The sequence below is a fragment of the Indicator indicator genome, chromosome 3 (assembly GCF_027791375.1).
Source record: "Indicator indicator isolate 239-I01 chromosome 3, UM_Iind_1.1, whole genome shotgun sequence".
Lineage (NCBI taxonomy): Eukaryota > Metazoa > Chordata > Aves > Piciformes > Indicatoridae > Indicator > Indicator indicator.
In genome coordinates this window covers 36233927-36247897 of record NC_072012.1, presented here as the reverse complement: position 1 = coordinate 36247897, position 13971 = coordinate 36233927, and the positions used below count along the sequence as shown (strand labels likewise).

Genomic DNA, 13971 nt, shown 5'->3' with positions numbered 1-13971 from the left:
TAAATACTCAAGTTTGGAGTTCAGCAATACATTTCAGCCAGCCTTTAGAATCTGATGTTCACAACAATGTAAAAGCTTAGGGAGGAGTTCTGAGTCAATCACAGAAAAACAATCTAATCCAACATCCATTTTCAATACTCCACACAACAAAGATTTAAAATAAGGAAGAGCTCACCACAAAGAGAGAACAGTGTCTTTCAGGCTTTTCTGGACATTTTGGTAAACCATTTCTATTCAGTCTTAAAAAAAATCTTTCACTGTAAGAAAATAAATATGATAGATATGTTAAACAACACTATAGAAAAGTAGATCTCATTTGGATCTTATTTGAATCTTATTTCTAGATGTAACCTTCTTCAAGATAGCAATTGTTACATTCTTTTATAACAGTCTCAGCCACATAAAAAAAAAAAAAGGGCTAGACGAGTGAAGGGTGGTGATTTTCTTAATAATTTTTAAAAAATTACTGAAAACTCAATACAACACAGAAGACTGGACACAAGCAGTGAAATCCATTTATCTTAGAACTGAAATTAGATTTGTAGTATGTTGGTATTGATTCTTGCTTAACAAATATCAACATTGCCACACCTTTAATCAACCAATATTCTTCTTCCCAGAAAGATGATCCTAGGAGAGATTTTGCCTACTTTATCAAAATCTCTCAACTAGAGTATACTGATTTTAGCAGTGTTGAACGAGCCTTGGAAGTTCACGCAGGGCAAATTCATTTTCAGAATTCTGTTTTGCAGTGTTAAATGCTGCAGTTGATATAAGCTCTAATACTAGCAGTAGAGAGATGTAGAGAAACCTCACTTCAAAACAGAAGAGGGTATAAAGCCCCATTGCAAGATAAATTACTTTTTGAAATGTTCCTTTTTGATAGTAGGTCCATTATGGATAATCTCTGAGCAAACTTGGCAATTCATGCATGGGAATTTTATGAAAAAAAACAAACTTTATACACTTCGGATAATTTTCTCCAAGACACAGTCTCTTAAGAAATGTAGCAGTCATATCTCTGCACCAAGAGATGTGGAAGATGGGAAAACCAATGAAGTGATAACCCTATGGAGGTTTTCCTCCACTCTCTCATGCCTAGTCCCAGTTGGCCAGACATTTGAGTCTAGATTCCCTGTAACGCTCAGATCAGAAACAAAACTTCCAAAGTGCAACTAGCATTTTTCTCAGCTGTGTTCACTTCTTCTGCTTATCCTAGAGACTAAACATGGTTTACCAGTACTCTATACCACAAAGAACTTTTCAAAATTCAGCTGGAAAATCACTAGGAATATATTGGATAAAATCCAACTCCACAGAGGCTAATTAAATCTTTATTGCGCCAGCATTTGCCTTATAGAAAATCTGCATTGATCACTCACAGAATCAGTCATTCACACTGGAAGGGACCTCAAAAGGCCTCTGAATCGAACCTCCTGCTCAAAGCAGGGTCAGTTACAAGGTCAGATTAACTTGTACAGAGCTTCAGCCAGTTGAGTCTTGAAAATCTTCTCTATCACAGAATCACAGAATTATTGAGGCTGAATAGACTTCTGAGACCATCAAGTCCAGCCTGTGACCCAACACCATCACACTGACTAGACCATGTCATTCTAAAGAGACCACATAGCTACTCTGGAAAACCCATTCCAGTATCTGACTGTTTTCAATTTTTTTCTTTGTATCCAGATGAACCTCCTCTAGTTTCCATTGTCTCTCATTATCCTACTAGGAACCATTGATGTTATTGCTCTTCTTGTTGGTACAAGCAACTGACTTAGCTCTCCTCAAACCACTTCTTCTCAAGCCTGAACAAACCCTATTGCCTCAGCCTAACCTTCCAGGACAGGAGCTCTTACCCACAAATAGTGTGAGGCCTTCTGTTGAACTTACTTCAGTTCATTAACATCAGTCTTGTACTAGAGAACCCCAAAGTGGCATAGGTCTAACCAATGTGAGCAGCAGATGACTACTTCAGTTAAACCACTGGCTATGTTCTTGTTGATACAATCCAGGACACTGTAACAAGATTGTTACACCCAAAACCATATTTTTAAAGAGGTATGTCTAGAGCGTGCTTTATTTTTTTATGTGCCAGCCATCCAGGCTGAACCCTACAAGCACTTAAGACTTTTTCATTGTAAGTATTTGAAAACATTTGTGCAAAACTTAGCTATGCAGCTTTTTTTAATCCAACGGCAGAAAAGGCAGAACCTAAGAATAGTAGAATTGAACTCAAATACCTCAAAGTGCATGAAAACGCTACTTTCTCAGAAACATTCATGGTTTATGATACAGCCATCTTCTGCAGCTTAGGTCTCCATGGAAACTTTAAAAACTGAGTTTTAAAGACTGTCTGTGTGAGTATATTTTTACACAGAAACAAGCTGGCATTTTGCTGGTGATTTAAAAATTGTTTTCAAAAAAATTTTGCCCTTTCATTTATGTTTAGCTCATTTGCACTATTGGAAAATACAGTAGCAAAAGCAGAGAGCTTTGTTTGTGTGAGGTCTCACACAAAAGTTATTGTACATCAAGCAAGAATTATTACTTATATTACCCAACAGCCTAAAGCTTTAGGACTCCATTATGTTGGACACCAGGCAAAACTGAGTATGAAGAAAAAAGTCTCTGTTCCAGCAGTAACAATACAGCTTCTGTGCACTGAAGTCTGCAGTGCACTGGTATCAATACAAATTTGGCCAATACAACGTGATTTTGAATTTCACCTCCTTGTCTTCAGTCTGTAGAACTATTTAAAAGTAATAGAAATATACACACCATATTTCACTACGTTTTTTTTTTCTTTAAAGCAACCACTAGGCATGTTGGTTCAAATAAAAATACCATACACCAAGAAACTGTCTTGCTATAGATAAACTGTCTTTGTACTTTACTATTAGCTGTCAAAACCTGAATTTAACTGGGAGTGTATTCTATATTTACTGAAGCTCACACTCCGTAGAAACAAAGGCACATCTTCTGAAAGCTTCCTAATCACTATACACTACAATATTAAATTTTCAAGCTCTGCTTGTACTCACAGACCATGAGATTGATTCATAACACAATTAAAAGCCAAGGACTTTTTTCATGCCACAAAGAAATGCACTGATTGTAACAGACATACAATGCTTATGCAGATCTAATGTCCTCATTTGAATTAGAAATCTTGTTTGACTGAAGCATAGGACCCAGTGGTAATGAAAAAAAACAACAAATACTAATAAAAATAATATTTGTCTTTGTTCAGTGTTTTGATACTTTTTTTCCCCTTGAAATATATTACAGTACCAGCTACAGCTCAGATTAAAATGGTTATCTTTAAGATGATCAGGGAAAAAATGCAAGCAGTTAGACTTGTGAGATTATGAGAAAATAATGGCAATGTTATATCTAAGTACAGAGAGCATAAGCATTTGTATACTATTTCTAAGGATTTCTATAGAGACAAATAGGTTAAAAAATGGTTGAGGAAAGCAAACAGCTTTCCTAAACCAAAATCAAGACAGGATTCCCAAGATCTGAAAGCTTGGCTTCAAACAGCAGCAAAATCTCCAGAGGGTTAAATCTAGAGCTAATATCTTATTGCACAGCAGCTCTCAGCAGTCAGTTACACATATATATACGGCAAACACACACAGCAGTACCTCAAATCAGAAATACCTTTCCTTTGTATTAAGACGATTTGTGTCTAGTCTAGATTGCAATGAATATTTTATGAGCACCAATCTCACCACTTAAACATGCTGTACACATTTAAACTCTGCTGTCTTCCCACTGAAAATAAGGAAATAACTAATGCTGGAGAGATTAATTTAAGAAGGTCAACAAGGGATTTTGGTACTCTAACTTCCTATGTATTAGTGAAGTAACAATGTGTTCCAAATCTGCAGGCTTAACATACACATTTAAAAGAAATACAGCCACAAACTGTTCTATTTTTGTGAGTGACCCCTATTTCCTTACTATTAGCAGGAAAACATTACCAGTCACATACTACCAGTCTAGACATATTGCTTGTTCCATGATTTATAAACACTCAATTAAAAAAAAAGAAAAAACACACACAAAAAAACCCAAAAACCAAAAAACCCCAAACCAACCAGATTTATACCACATGGCATATTCTTGTGGTTGGCTGAGTCAAAACCATAACAGTCAGCTATGTCATCAAATAGTCATAGTTCTTGGTATATAGCTTCACTTTCAGAAATCTTTATAAATGTTCTCTACTTAAATAGAGATTACAGTGACTTCTGAAGCAAATAATGAGAGACAATAAGAGACTACCACATAATTCATCAGCTCAAGTTTATCATGTTCCAGAATACTGTTAATGGATGTTCAGTAAGAACTTCAGTAAGAAACTGAATTTATTCCATTTGCAGCTAAAGGCTTACTGACTATATAAAGCCAGGAACAGATGTAAAACGTTACCCTCACATTTAGTGGTAAGACATGGCATAAGTTACTGAAATAAAGATAATAAAGCTATGAAAGTATATTCAGTGAATAACTGAAAGGAAAATGTGCCAACATGACTTAGCAGTACATGCTGTTCCACACTACATCAGCACCAGTTTTTACCTGTGATGCACTTACAAAAACCATGTAAAATAAGTAGCAATGACCAAAGAAGAGAGAAGAGAAAGAATGAGTACTATAAAAATAAGATTTTGAGCTATTTCAGCTAAAGATCAAAGCATTAATACTAACGAAATTATATATCTAGCAAAATAACATGATGATGTTGCAATGAAGCTTATCTTTATCTCTCTTAGCCATGCTGACAACATGGTGGAAGAAGAAGAAACAACTTTTCAAATGCTAGCTTTATGCTGTGGAGCCAAATTTCCCTTTTGGTTACCTGCACAATTAACAAGGGAAAAGGAAAAGTGAAAGCAGAAGGGGAAAGTGGAGGGAGAGAAAAATAGACATATGTAGCTAAATTCAGCTCCTGCTTTGATCTTCTTCTATCTATTAACTGAAGATAGCCTTGAGAAACTCCTTTTCATGAACACATCCTACATTATTTTAGGTACCTGAAAGGTGGCATCACACATTTCTTGAAAAGACGTAGGAAGCAAAAACTGCAAATCTTTCATGAGGTATCAGGAGCCAGAGGAAAATGATATAGATTAAAAACACAGACAGATACTGAAATCTATTAGCAGGTATTTACAACTAAAGAAACAACACACACCAGAAGCTGAAACTATCACTAATAGTGAGCTTAGTCTGCCACCACGGATAAACATTTTTCAGCACAGCATTATCAGTGCAGACTTACAGATCCTTTAAGCTGAATTACAGTCTTGATTATTATCCTAGCCACTGTCTGAGGTAACAGCATGGTTACAAGCAGATTTGCTGTATTTTTCCCAAAGACTGAAATTAAATCAGAAGAGAGCAGGCGGAATTGGTTAAAGGGAAACAATAGCATTTAAGAAAATTCCCCTCCTTCCAACAAGACCTGGGCTCTTATGTATTCGTTGTCATTTAGGGGTTTACAAACAACAAGTCTGTATTTTTATGCTGACCCTAACAGGCCTTATGCCAGCAGCCAGTGCTACTGCAATGTGTTCTCAGTAAGATGATCTTGAAACCCATCAGAATACCACTGATGTTGAACACCATCATTACCTAAATCCATCACAAATATGTCATGGCTGGTGCACTGCATGTGGCTGTTCTAGCACTGCATTCGTTTCTGAACGTTGACTAATTGTTTGAGGTCTGTGAGCTACAAGACAGGTCCTCTCCTGTAGTGCAATTAAAAACAACTACTTCTCTTGTTCCTTTTCAATTTTTTACAATACAAACAGGAAAAGTTACTTGTTAATGCATAAGATGGACCTAATCAACACCACAGGTTCCTCTTGCTTGCATTGGTTTTTTTTGCTTTAAAAAAGTATTCCTACACAAGATCAAATCAAAAATCTGTGTAAGGTAGCAGCCTCATCCAACTACAGCAAGTAGAAGACACTTGAGAAAATATCTTTAAATGATAGGTAAGCATACTTGTTTCAATGAATATGGGTAGTCATGGAAGAAACTGAGCTACATCATCAGATACAACAAATTTCTAACATACTCTTCCACCTGGGAATAACACATATGTATTTACTGACTTGAGGGCAAATGAAAGATATGATTAAAACCAGGCTCTGTCTCCCAATAAAATACACACTCAAACCCTTTCAAAAGCGTTTTCTCACTAGACTACACTCATGCCTTTTTTAGAAACTCATTCCTAATATACCTACCTCATTTTGCTTACAAACACAGTTATTTTGCTGCAAAGTCACACGCAGCAGCTCCTGTACAACTGCTGAATAGGACAGTCTGGGCAGCCAGGCCATACAAACAGGCCTGCTGAAATGCCAACTCTTAAAAAAATACCTAGAACGCTACCTTGAAGTAAAATGCTATCCTCTTGCAACTCAAGAATGGTCTGTATTTAAAAAGCAATTTGTCAAAAATGTCTCATTAATGACAACAAAATATACAGCACCGCAAAAAATCAGGTTAAATAAATGCTTTGTGGAAAGAAGTATTATTAAAACACCCAAACCTTCTTAAAGCCAGGACAAACCTTTTTGATCCATGGCAATGAAGGGCAAAATAAACCTGTAGAAAAGACATTTGTTACAAAACCTACCAAGAGGCCAGAATATTTGACAGGAGGATGGGGCTGTGCCAAATTTTCCTTTCATGCACATTCTTTCCACTACATAAACCATATCTACTCATACTATTGCTGTTGATGAGTATGTAAAACTCAGCTACCAAAAGAAAATGACTGACTGGTGAGAAACAAAGAAATTATATTTTTGCTATTAATCCCTGAAAACTAAAATAACCATAGATTATTGAATATATAAAAGAGAAAAAGAAGCCAGACCTATCAAAATCTCTCTAAGATACTAGCTCACTGATTTCTCATTATTCATGGTATGTTCCTATGAAGACTTTCTAAATCCAGACAATTTTTCAGGTCATACATAGAGAAAGAAAGGAAGAAAAAAAAAAAATCCTCACACCACAATGTAGGTAGTCTTAATACTCACGGTGTACCTAAGAGGCTGAAGTTCCAAAGTTTGATTATTGTATGTTGAGTACTTTATGGGTCAGGGTATTAGTCACAGCGAGTGTGTCTTTTACTCTACTTTTGGAACTATTTTGCTTTGTAAATGAATATATGAAAATTTAACAAACAGGGCACACACACACTGACTGGGCAAGCACTTCAGTGTTCTTACCTCTGCTATGGAGGAATTCCTCAGCAGGCAGTTCAAGTCAGTATTAACAATTATTCACCTGAGGCATAGAATCATAGAATTGCTTTAGTCGGAGAAGACCTCTGAGATCATGAAGTCCACCCATTATGTAACTCTACCAAGGCTGATGCTAAACCATTGTCTTCAGCACCACATCTCTACCTCTATGAAACACCTGCCAGGATGGGGATTCAACCACCTCCCTGGGCAGCCTGTTCCAGTCTTTGAGAACACTTTCAGTGAAGTTTCTTCAAATGTCCAACCTAAACCTCCCTCAGTGAAACTGAAGTTCATTTCCTCCCAGTCTCTCATCTTGTGGAGAAACGACCAACCCCACGTGTCTCCAACCTCCTTTCAGGGAGTTGTAGAAAGCCAGAAGTTCTCCTCTCAGCCTCCTTTTTCCAAGCTAAACAATCCTCACAGTACCTGTTCTCTAGAACCTCCTGCTAAATAGGCATCTCATGATGCCCTTCCTGGCATGTCCTTCACATTTTCAATGTGATTTAGATGAATAAACAACTTTCTTGTTAATCTCTGATGACTCCTACTCCAGAATTTCTCCTCATCTAGAGGAGAGGAAAAGCTCCAAGAAGAGGAGAAGCCCTATGATTTTTACTAATTGCCCAGCCTGCCAAGAAAAAGTTGGCTGACTATATATGTCTACATTCCTGCACATAGAAATCTTTCTGTTCACAATGAATAACTGAGAAAATTGAGACATTTTCTGGAGGGGAACTTTTGAAACCTTTGGAACTTCAAGCTTCTCTTTTAAGCTGCTGTTTATAACCCTGTATTTACTTCAGATGACAATCACAGCAAATATATTCTTGTTCATAAAGACTAATTATGAGGTGTCTTAAAGACAATCATGAAATAAGGCCTGCTTACATATTGTGTGTATATACATCAATTGAAAGATGAGGTAGCTTATTAGCAATTACACTCACAAAACATTTACCAAGTTACTCATCTAAAGAAGTATTTTTATTCCACATACATAAAAGATCCTTAATACAGTGTTTGCTCTCTTGCTAAAGTGTCCATTATGTTTTCTTTGAGGTGTTACAACACTACTACTAAAATCAGAACTACTGCCTGTAGGATGAGGAAGTATATAAATCCAGACTGGTTTTGTTTCATCTTGTTTCTGAAGAGGCACAAAGCAGAGTAATAAGTGACTGAAGCAGAGTGTAGGACCATCTCTTAAGAGAGCCTGTTAGCCAGAAAAACCAAGACGCTTCATCTCTCTTGTATCTATTAGCTACAGACATATATTTATTGATTTTGTGTAATTCGCTGTAGCACAATTTTAATACTGTGCGATACGACATTTTTTTGTGCACACTGCAGAGGAAATTGAAAATAACACTGAGCTACCCAATGCTGTAATATGTAAGCATGGAATATGCTTTTGTGGAAATACTACAAAGGAAAAGTAGCTTTAAGCTAGTTCACTGCTTCTGGTTCTCATGGGTTGCTCCCTCTACCAGAAACCCTGCTAGCTCCTTTAGCTAAAATCCCTGCCCTCCATAGCAGGAACATTTTCATGGAGAAAGTCAGGATCCAAGGCTACTCCAAAACAAAACAAACATCCATGGATAATGCAGAAGTATCAGAGTAACCATTTCGAAGTATTAATGAAGTGAAGCTTACACATGTTAAAAATAATATTTTAAGAGAAAAAAAGGTAAAGTTACCATCACTTAGTGATAAATCAAAAATTATAAGGTAGCACCTAAATGTGTGTAGCATATGACATGACATTGTACTAAGCACACTTTCATGTACCTATTTTAGAAAATTTATATATTGCTGAACAGCAACAATATCCTGTCCAAACTACACTTCTCTAGTCAGTGTTCACACCTTCATGAAATTTTGTGCTATTGCAATGAAGTAACTTGTCCCTGCTGACTGGAAAAGGGGAAACATAATCCTCATCTTCAAAAAGGGAAAAAAAGAAAGACCTACAAAACTCTAGGCCTGTCAGTCTCACCTCTGTGCCTTGCAAGATCATGGAGCAGATCGTCCTAAATGCCTTGCTAAAGCATGCAGAAAAATGAAGAAGAGATGATTGGCATTAACCAACATGGCTTCATCAAGGGCAAACCACGCCTGACAAACTTGGCAACTTTCTATGATGGAGTTACAGCACCAGTGGATAAGGGAAGAGCAACTGCTGTCATCTACCTGGATTTGTGTAAAGTGTTTGACACTGTCCCATATGATGTCCTGGTCACCAAATTGGAAAAGCATGGACTGGAGGGGTGGACTACTCACCGGATAAGGGATTGGCTGGATGGTTGCACTCCGAGAATTGCAATCAAGGGCTCAATGTCCAAATGGAGACCAGTGATCAGTGGTGTCCCTCAGGAGTCAGTACTGTTTAACATCTTTGTCAGTAATAGAGACAGTGGGCTTGAGTGCACCCTCAGAAGTCTGCAGATGACACCAAGCTGTGTGGTCCAGTGGACATGCTGGAGGGAAGGGATGCCATACAGAAAGACCAAGACAGGCTTGAGAGGTGGGCCCAAGGACACCAAACAGGGCCAAATGCAAGGTCTGACACCTGGGTGGGGGCAATCCCAAACACAAATATAGGCTGGGTGAGGAATGGCCCCACCTGGAGCACTGGGCCCAGAGGAGGGCCATAAAGATAATTGGAGGGTTGGAGAACTTCTCATATGGGGACAGACTGCAAAGGTTGGGGCTGTTCAGCCCAGAGAAAAGGAGGCTCTAGGGAGGTACCTTGTACAGGCCTTCCAATACCTACAAGAAAGCTGGGAAGAGAATTTATACAAAGGTGTGTAGTCAGAGGATGAGAGGGAATGGATTGAAGCTTGAGGAGGGCAGATTTAGACTGAATATTGTGAATAAAATCTTTACAGTGAGAGCAGTGAGACACTGCTACAAGCTGCCCAGGGAGGTCATGGATGCCCCTTCCCTGAATCTGTTCAAGGCCAGGCTGGTCTAGTGGAAGGGATCCTTGCCTATGGCAGGGGTTTTGGAACTAGATGATCTTCAAGGTGCCTCCCAACCTAAACCATTCTACGAATCTATGAACTTTGAGATAAAGTTAGAGCACATCCTCAACCAAATGGAAAAGAAAACACCACACGTGTTTTTCCCTAGAATGATATTAATTCTCATAGATAAGGGTAGAAATAAACCTCTCTCTTTATGCAGCATTATTAATAAAGCCTCTGAATTTCCATGAGATTCAGAAACCTGCAACTTAAATATTGAACAATCAGAAATTGTACATGCAGGAGGAAAAAATGTGAATATTAGCTAACATACTTTTTGAAACACACTGCTCCATCTGTAATGATTTCTAAATATGGTTTTAAAATGCCCTCCCAACCATTCCCCAAGTCTAATTTGGTCTCTTAGAATAAAATATATAATCAAGTGTCTGGAAAGTACATTAAAAGGAGCAATAGGCACACATTGTATACAAGAAAAAAAGTCCAAATTAACATTTCTAGCTTGCAACACTTGCATGATAAGCATGCTATGAAAAGACCCATAAAATAATTGAAATTAGAAGGTGGTTCTGAACAGAAACTTCTTGACCAACTTCATAAAGTTCTATAAGGAAGTGATTGGTCTGGTAGATGAGGTGAGAGCAGCAGCTAGTGTCTACCTGGACTTCAGTAAGTCCTTTTTTACTGTCTTCCATAAAATCCCCCAAAAGAAACTGTTTATGTATGTTCTGGTTGAGGAGATGGCAAGGTGGCTTGACAAATGGCTGAATGGCCATGGCCAGAGGGTGGTGCTCAGTGGGAGAAATTCTAGGTGGACACCAGTACCTAGCTGTGTACCCCAGAGGTCAATACTGGGTTCAGTCCTGTTGAACATCTTCATTGATGATCTGGATGATGGCAGAGAGCATACTCTTAGAAGGTTTGCTGATGGCACAAAACTGGAAGGACTGCCTGATACACCAGAGAGTTGCATGACCATCCAGAGGAGTCTCACCAGGATGGAGAAATCAGTTGACAGGAACCTACAGAGGTTCAGCCAGGGGAACTGCAAAGTCATACCTTGGTAGGAACAATGCTAAACATCAGTACATGCAGGGACTACCCAGCTGGGAAGTAGGAGAGAGACAAACATACTGGAGAGCGTCTAAGAAGAGATATAAAAATGATGAAGGGTCTGAAGGGAAAGGCTGAGAGAGCTGGGACTGATTAGCTTGGAGAAGGGAATGCTCAGAAGAGATCTTACTAGTATATATAAATACCTGAGGGGAGGGTGCAAAAAGGACAGAGCCAGGCTCCTTCCAATGCTTGCCCTGAAGTTCCAAATGACTGTAATTAATAAAGTTTTCTTCATGGCAACATATTCTTCATTAGCCAGGATGAAGAATACCGAAAGAATTCTTCTCCTGTACTTTAACTTCCACACCCTTGCACTGAGTACACACCTTAGTTTCACAAATACAATCTTCATCTTTTGTGGTCTAATGTTCAACAATATTCAGAAGAAACACATAATTTAATGAGTAGTCTCCCACATTTAGAGCACTGATGTCTGGAGCACTAATGCTAAATAAACAAGATACTGAACCCCAAGTGTAACCCTCTGACATGATTAAAGTAATACTGAATTTTTGGGCTCTTGCTCAAGAGAGGTCACAGGCATATCCTCAAAGAAAGATATCTCGGGTTCTCAGTTGTGAGCCTTCTGGGTACTGGGAACATTATCAGCTTGATAGAAGAGGTATCCAAGCTCTTTCTTGCTGTTGTTCTAACTTAATTAGCATTAGCCAGTTGTGTACACTTTAGTTAGAGGGATGATTAAGTCAGGTTCTTTGACCTGTGCTGGAATAGAGCAGATCTCAGGTTTGAAGATGCTAATGGAGGTTGCAAAAAAAAAAAAAAAACAAACCCAAACCCAACAAACAAAACCAAACAAAAAACCCCACCCCCCCAAAAAAAAAACCAAGCCAAAAAAACTCACCAAACCCACACACACAAAAAGCCTTTAAACACTCTTACCAAACAAAAAGTTGGGAGGGGACTATGTTTGCTTTCAGCAACCAATTAAACTGATTTGAAGAAACAGCAGAACTGAAATAAAAGTGTCAAAAGATTGATGATGTGTATGAATGTCACTAAAAAGGTGAGGTTGAAAGTACAAAGGAAAGATAATATTTTTTTATAAGGTCTGGAGTTTACACAATCATTAAACACATAATCAAAAGCTCACAAAATGGAAAATGTGGTGTGCTTTTGCTGGCCTTGCATAAACAGACTATTTCTCTTTCTGCTGCTTAAGAATCCGTGCTCATTTGAGGGCAATATGATAGTTACAAACAAGGTTGCTCAAGGTGATAGGAAAAGGAGGATTAGTATGCCAACTTATCTCTGCTCCTCACAGATGGGGCCAGAGGCATCAATCATTTGTGATAAGACATTCATATCATATTGACACAGACACAGTGTGTATCAATGAAAAAAAAAATCTTGCCACACTCCATCTTTCTGAAGTGCTGCCTTGAAATTGTCACATTAATAGCATTGTTATTTTTTCAAAATAACATTAAGAAAATTGTTTAGAAAAGATGCTGGTGCCAAAGAACTTTGTCACATTGCAGATTTAAAAACAATTTCTACAGCAATACTTTGGCATAAAATAGAGGCAAAAACTCTAACACAAACATAAAAGGTCAGCAAAGAAGCTAGGACTTTGGGCAGGAGATGATGCAGCATTCTTATGCACACTCAGTGCCACAACATACAGGGTTCACAACCTGAACTGAACAAATGCAGATAGCAGCCTTAATACCTTCCATTCCTTTTTCATACTATGCCGCCCAGTGTTGCTGATGCTTTCAAAATTTTCTTACAAAAAACCATGCAAGACCTCCAGATAGCAATGTGCTAGAAACATAAACACAGCCTCATAGTATCTACACTGGAAAGGTAGGTATTTCAGACAACACTGTAATATTTGGTTTTTTTCAAACAATCATGTGGCAAATACTTTCTTTGAGGTTTTGTTTACTGCAACAGCAAAATAATCTTGTGGCAAGAAATAAAGTTAACAAGTCTCAGTGAATAATGCATATTGTCTGGGAAACAGCTAAGCTGTTACTTCATCCCCTGCAACTTGTCAAACTGATTAAAAAAAAAAAACACAACAAAAAAGTCACACAACAAAACACTGATGATATCTTTCTAGGATCTGATTGAAAAAAAAAATCAATATTTTTTGATTGAAGCACTGGTGGTCTTAGAGCTCCAGTGCAAATGGGCCCTCTGGCTAAAGTAAGGTCATCACTGCTGCTACAAACTGCTCTATTTGGTAAATTATATGAGTCCATGTAGGGAGAAAGTATGTATTATCATCAGATGTCCTTCTCTCAAAAAAATCAGCCACTACAAAACTAGTCACTGGGTGATCTCTTGAAGCAGATACCACTGGCTCTGTAAGTGTGATCTAAATGCAAGAAAAGAGGTTCATTTCATTAATTTTTGTGCTGGAAAGAGAGGAAGATACACCAAAACCAAACAATCACTGCCACATTCTTCAGTACTTTAAATGTTGGGAATCCAACATTATAGGTGTTTATAACCCCTTTTAACTCTGAAAATGTTTTTGCAATGTGATTGTAATGCCTAAACATATCAGTTAACTTGCAAAGTGAAAAATGACGTAAGTACCGCTCTGCTGCGTATTT

At 37.9% G+C, this 13971-nt stretch overlaps 1 protein-coding gene across 1 annotated transcript in view; it reads right to left on the bottom strand.

Moving 5' to 3' along the window:
* DOCK4 (dedicator of cytokinesis 4) overlaps window positions 1-13971 on the bottom strand; it is a 204070-nt gene that overhangs the window by 117225 nt on the left and 72874 nt on the right. Inside the window, 1 exon segment of the mRNA XM_054399340.1 lies at window positions 176-257. Within this exon segment, the coding sequence (XP_054255315.1) occupies window positions 176-257 (82 nt within the window).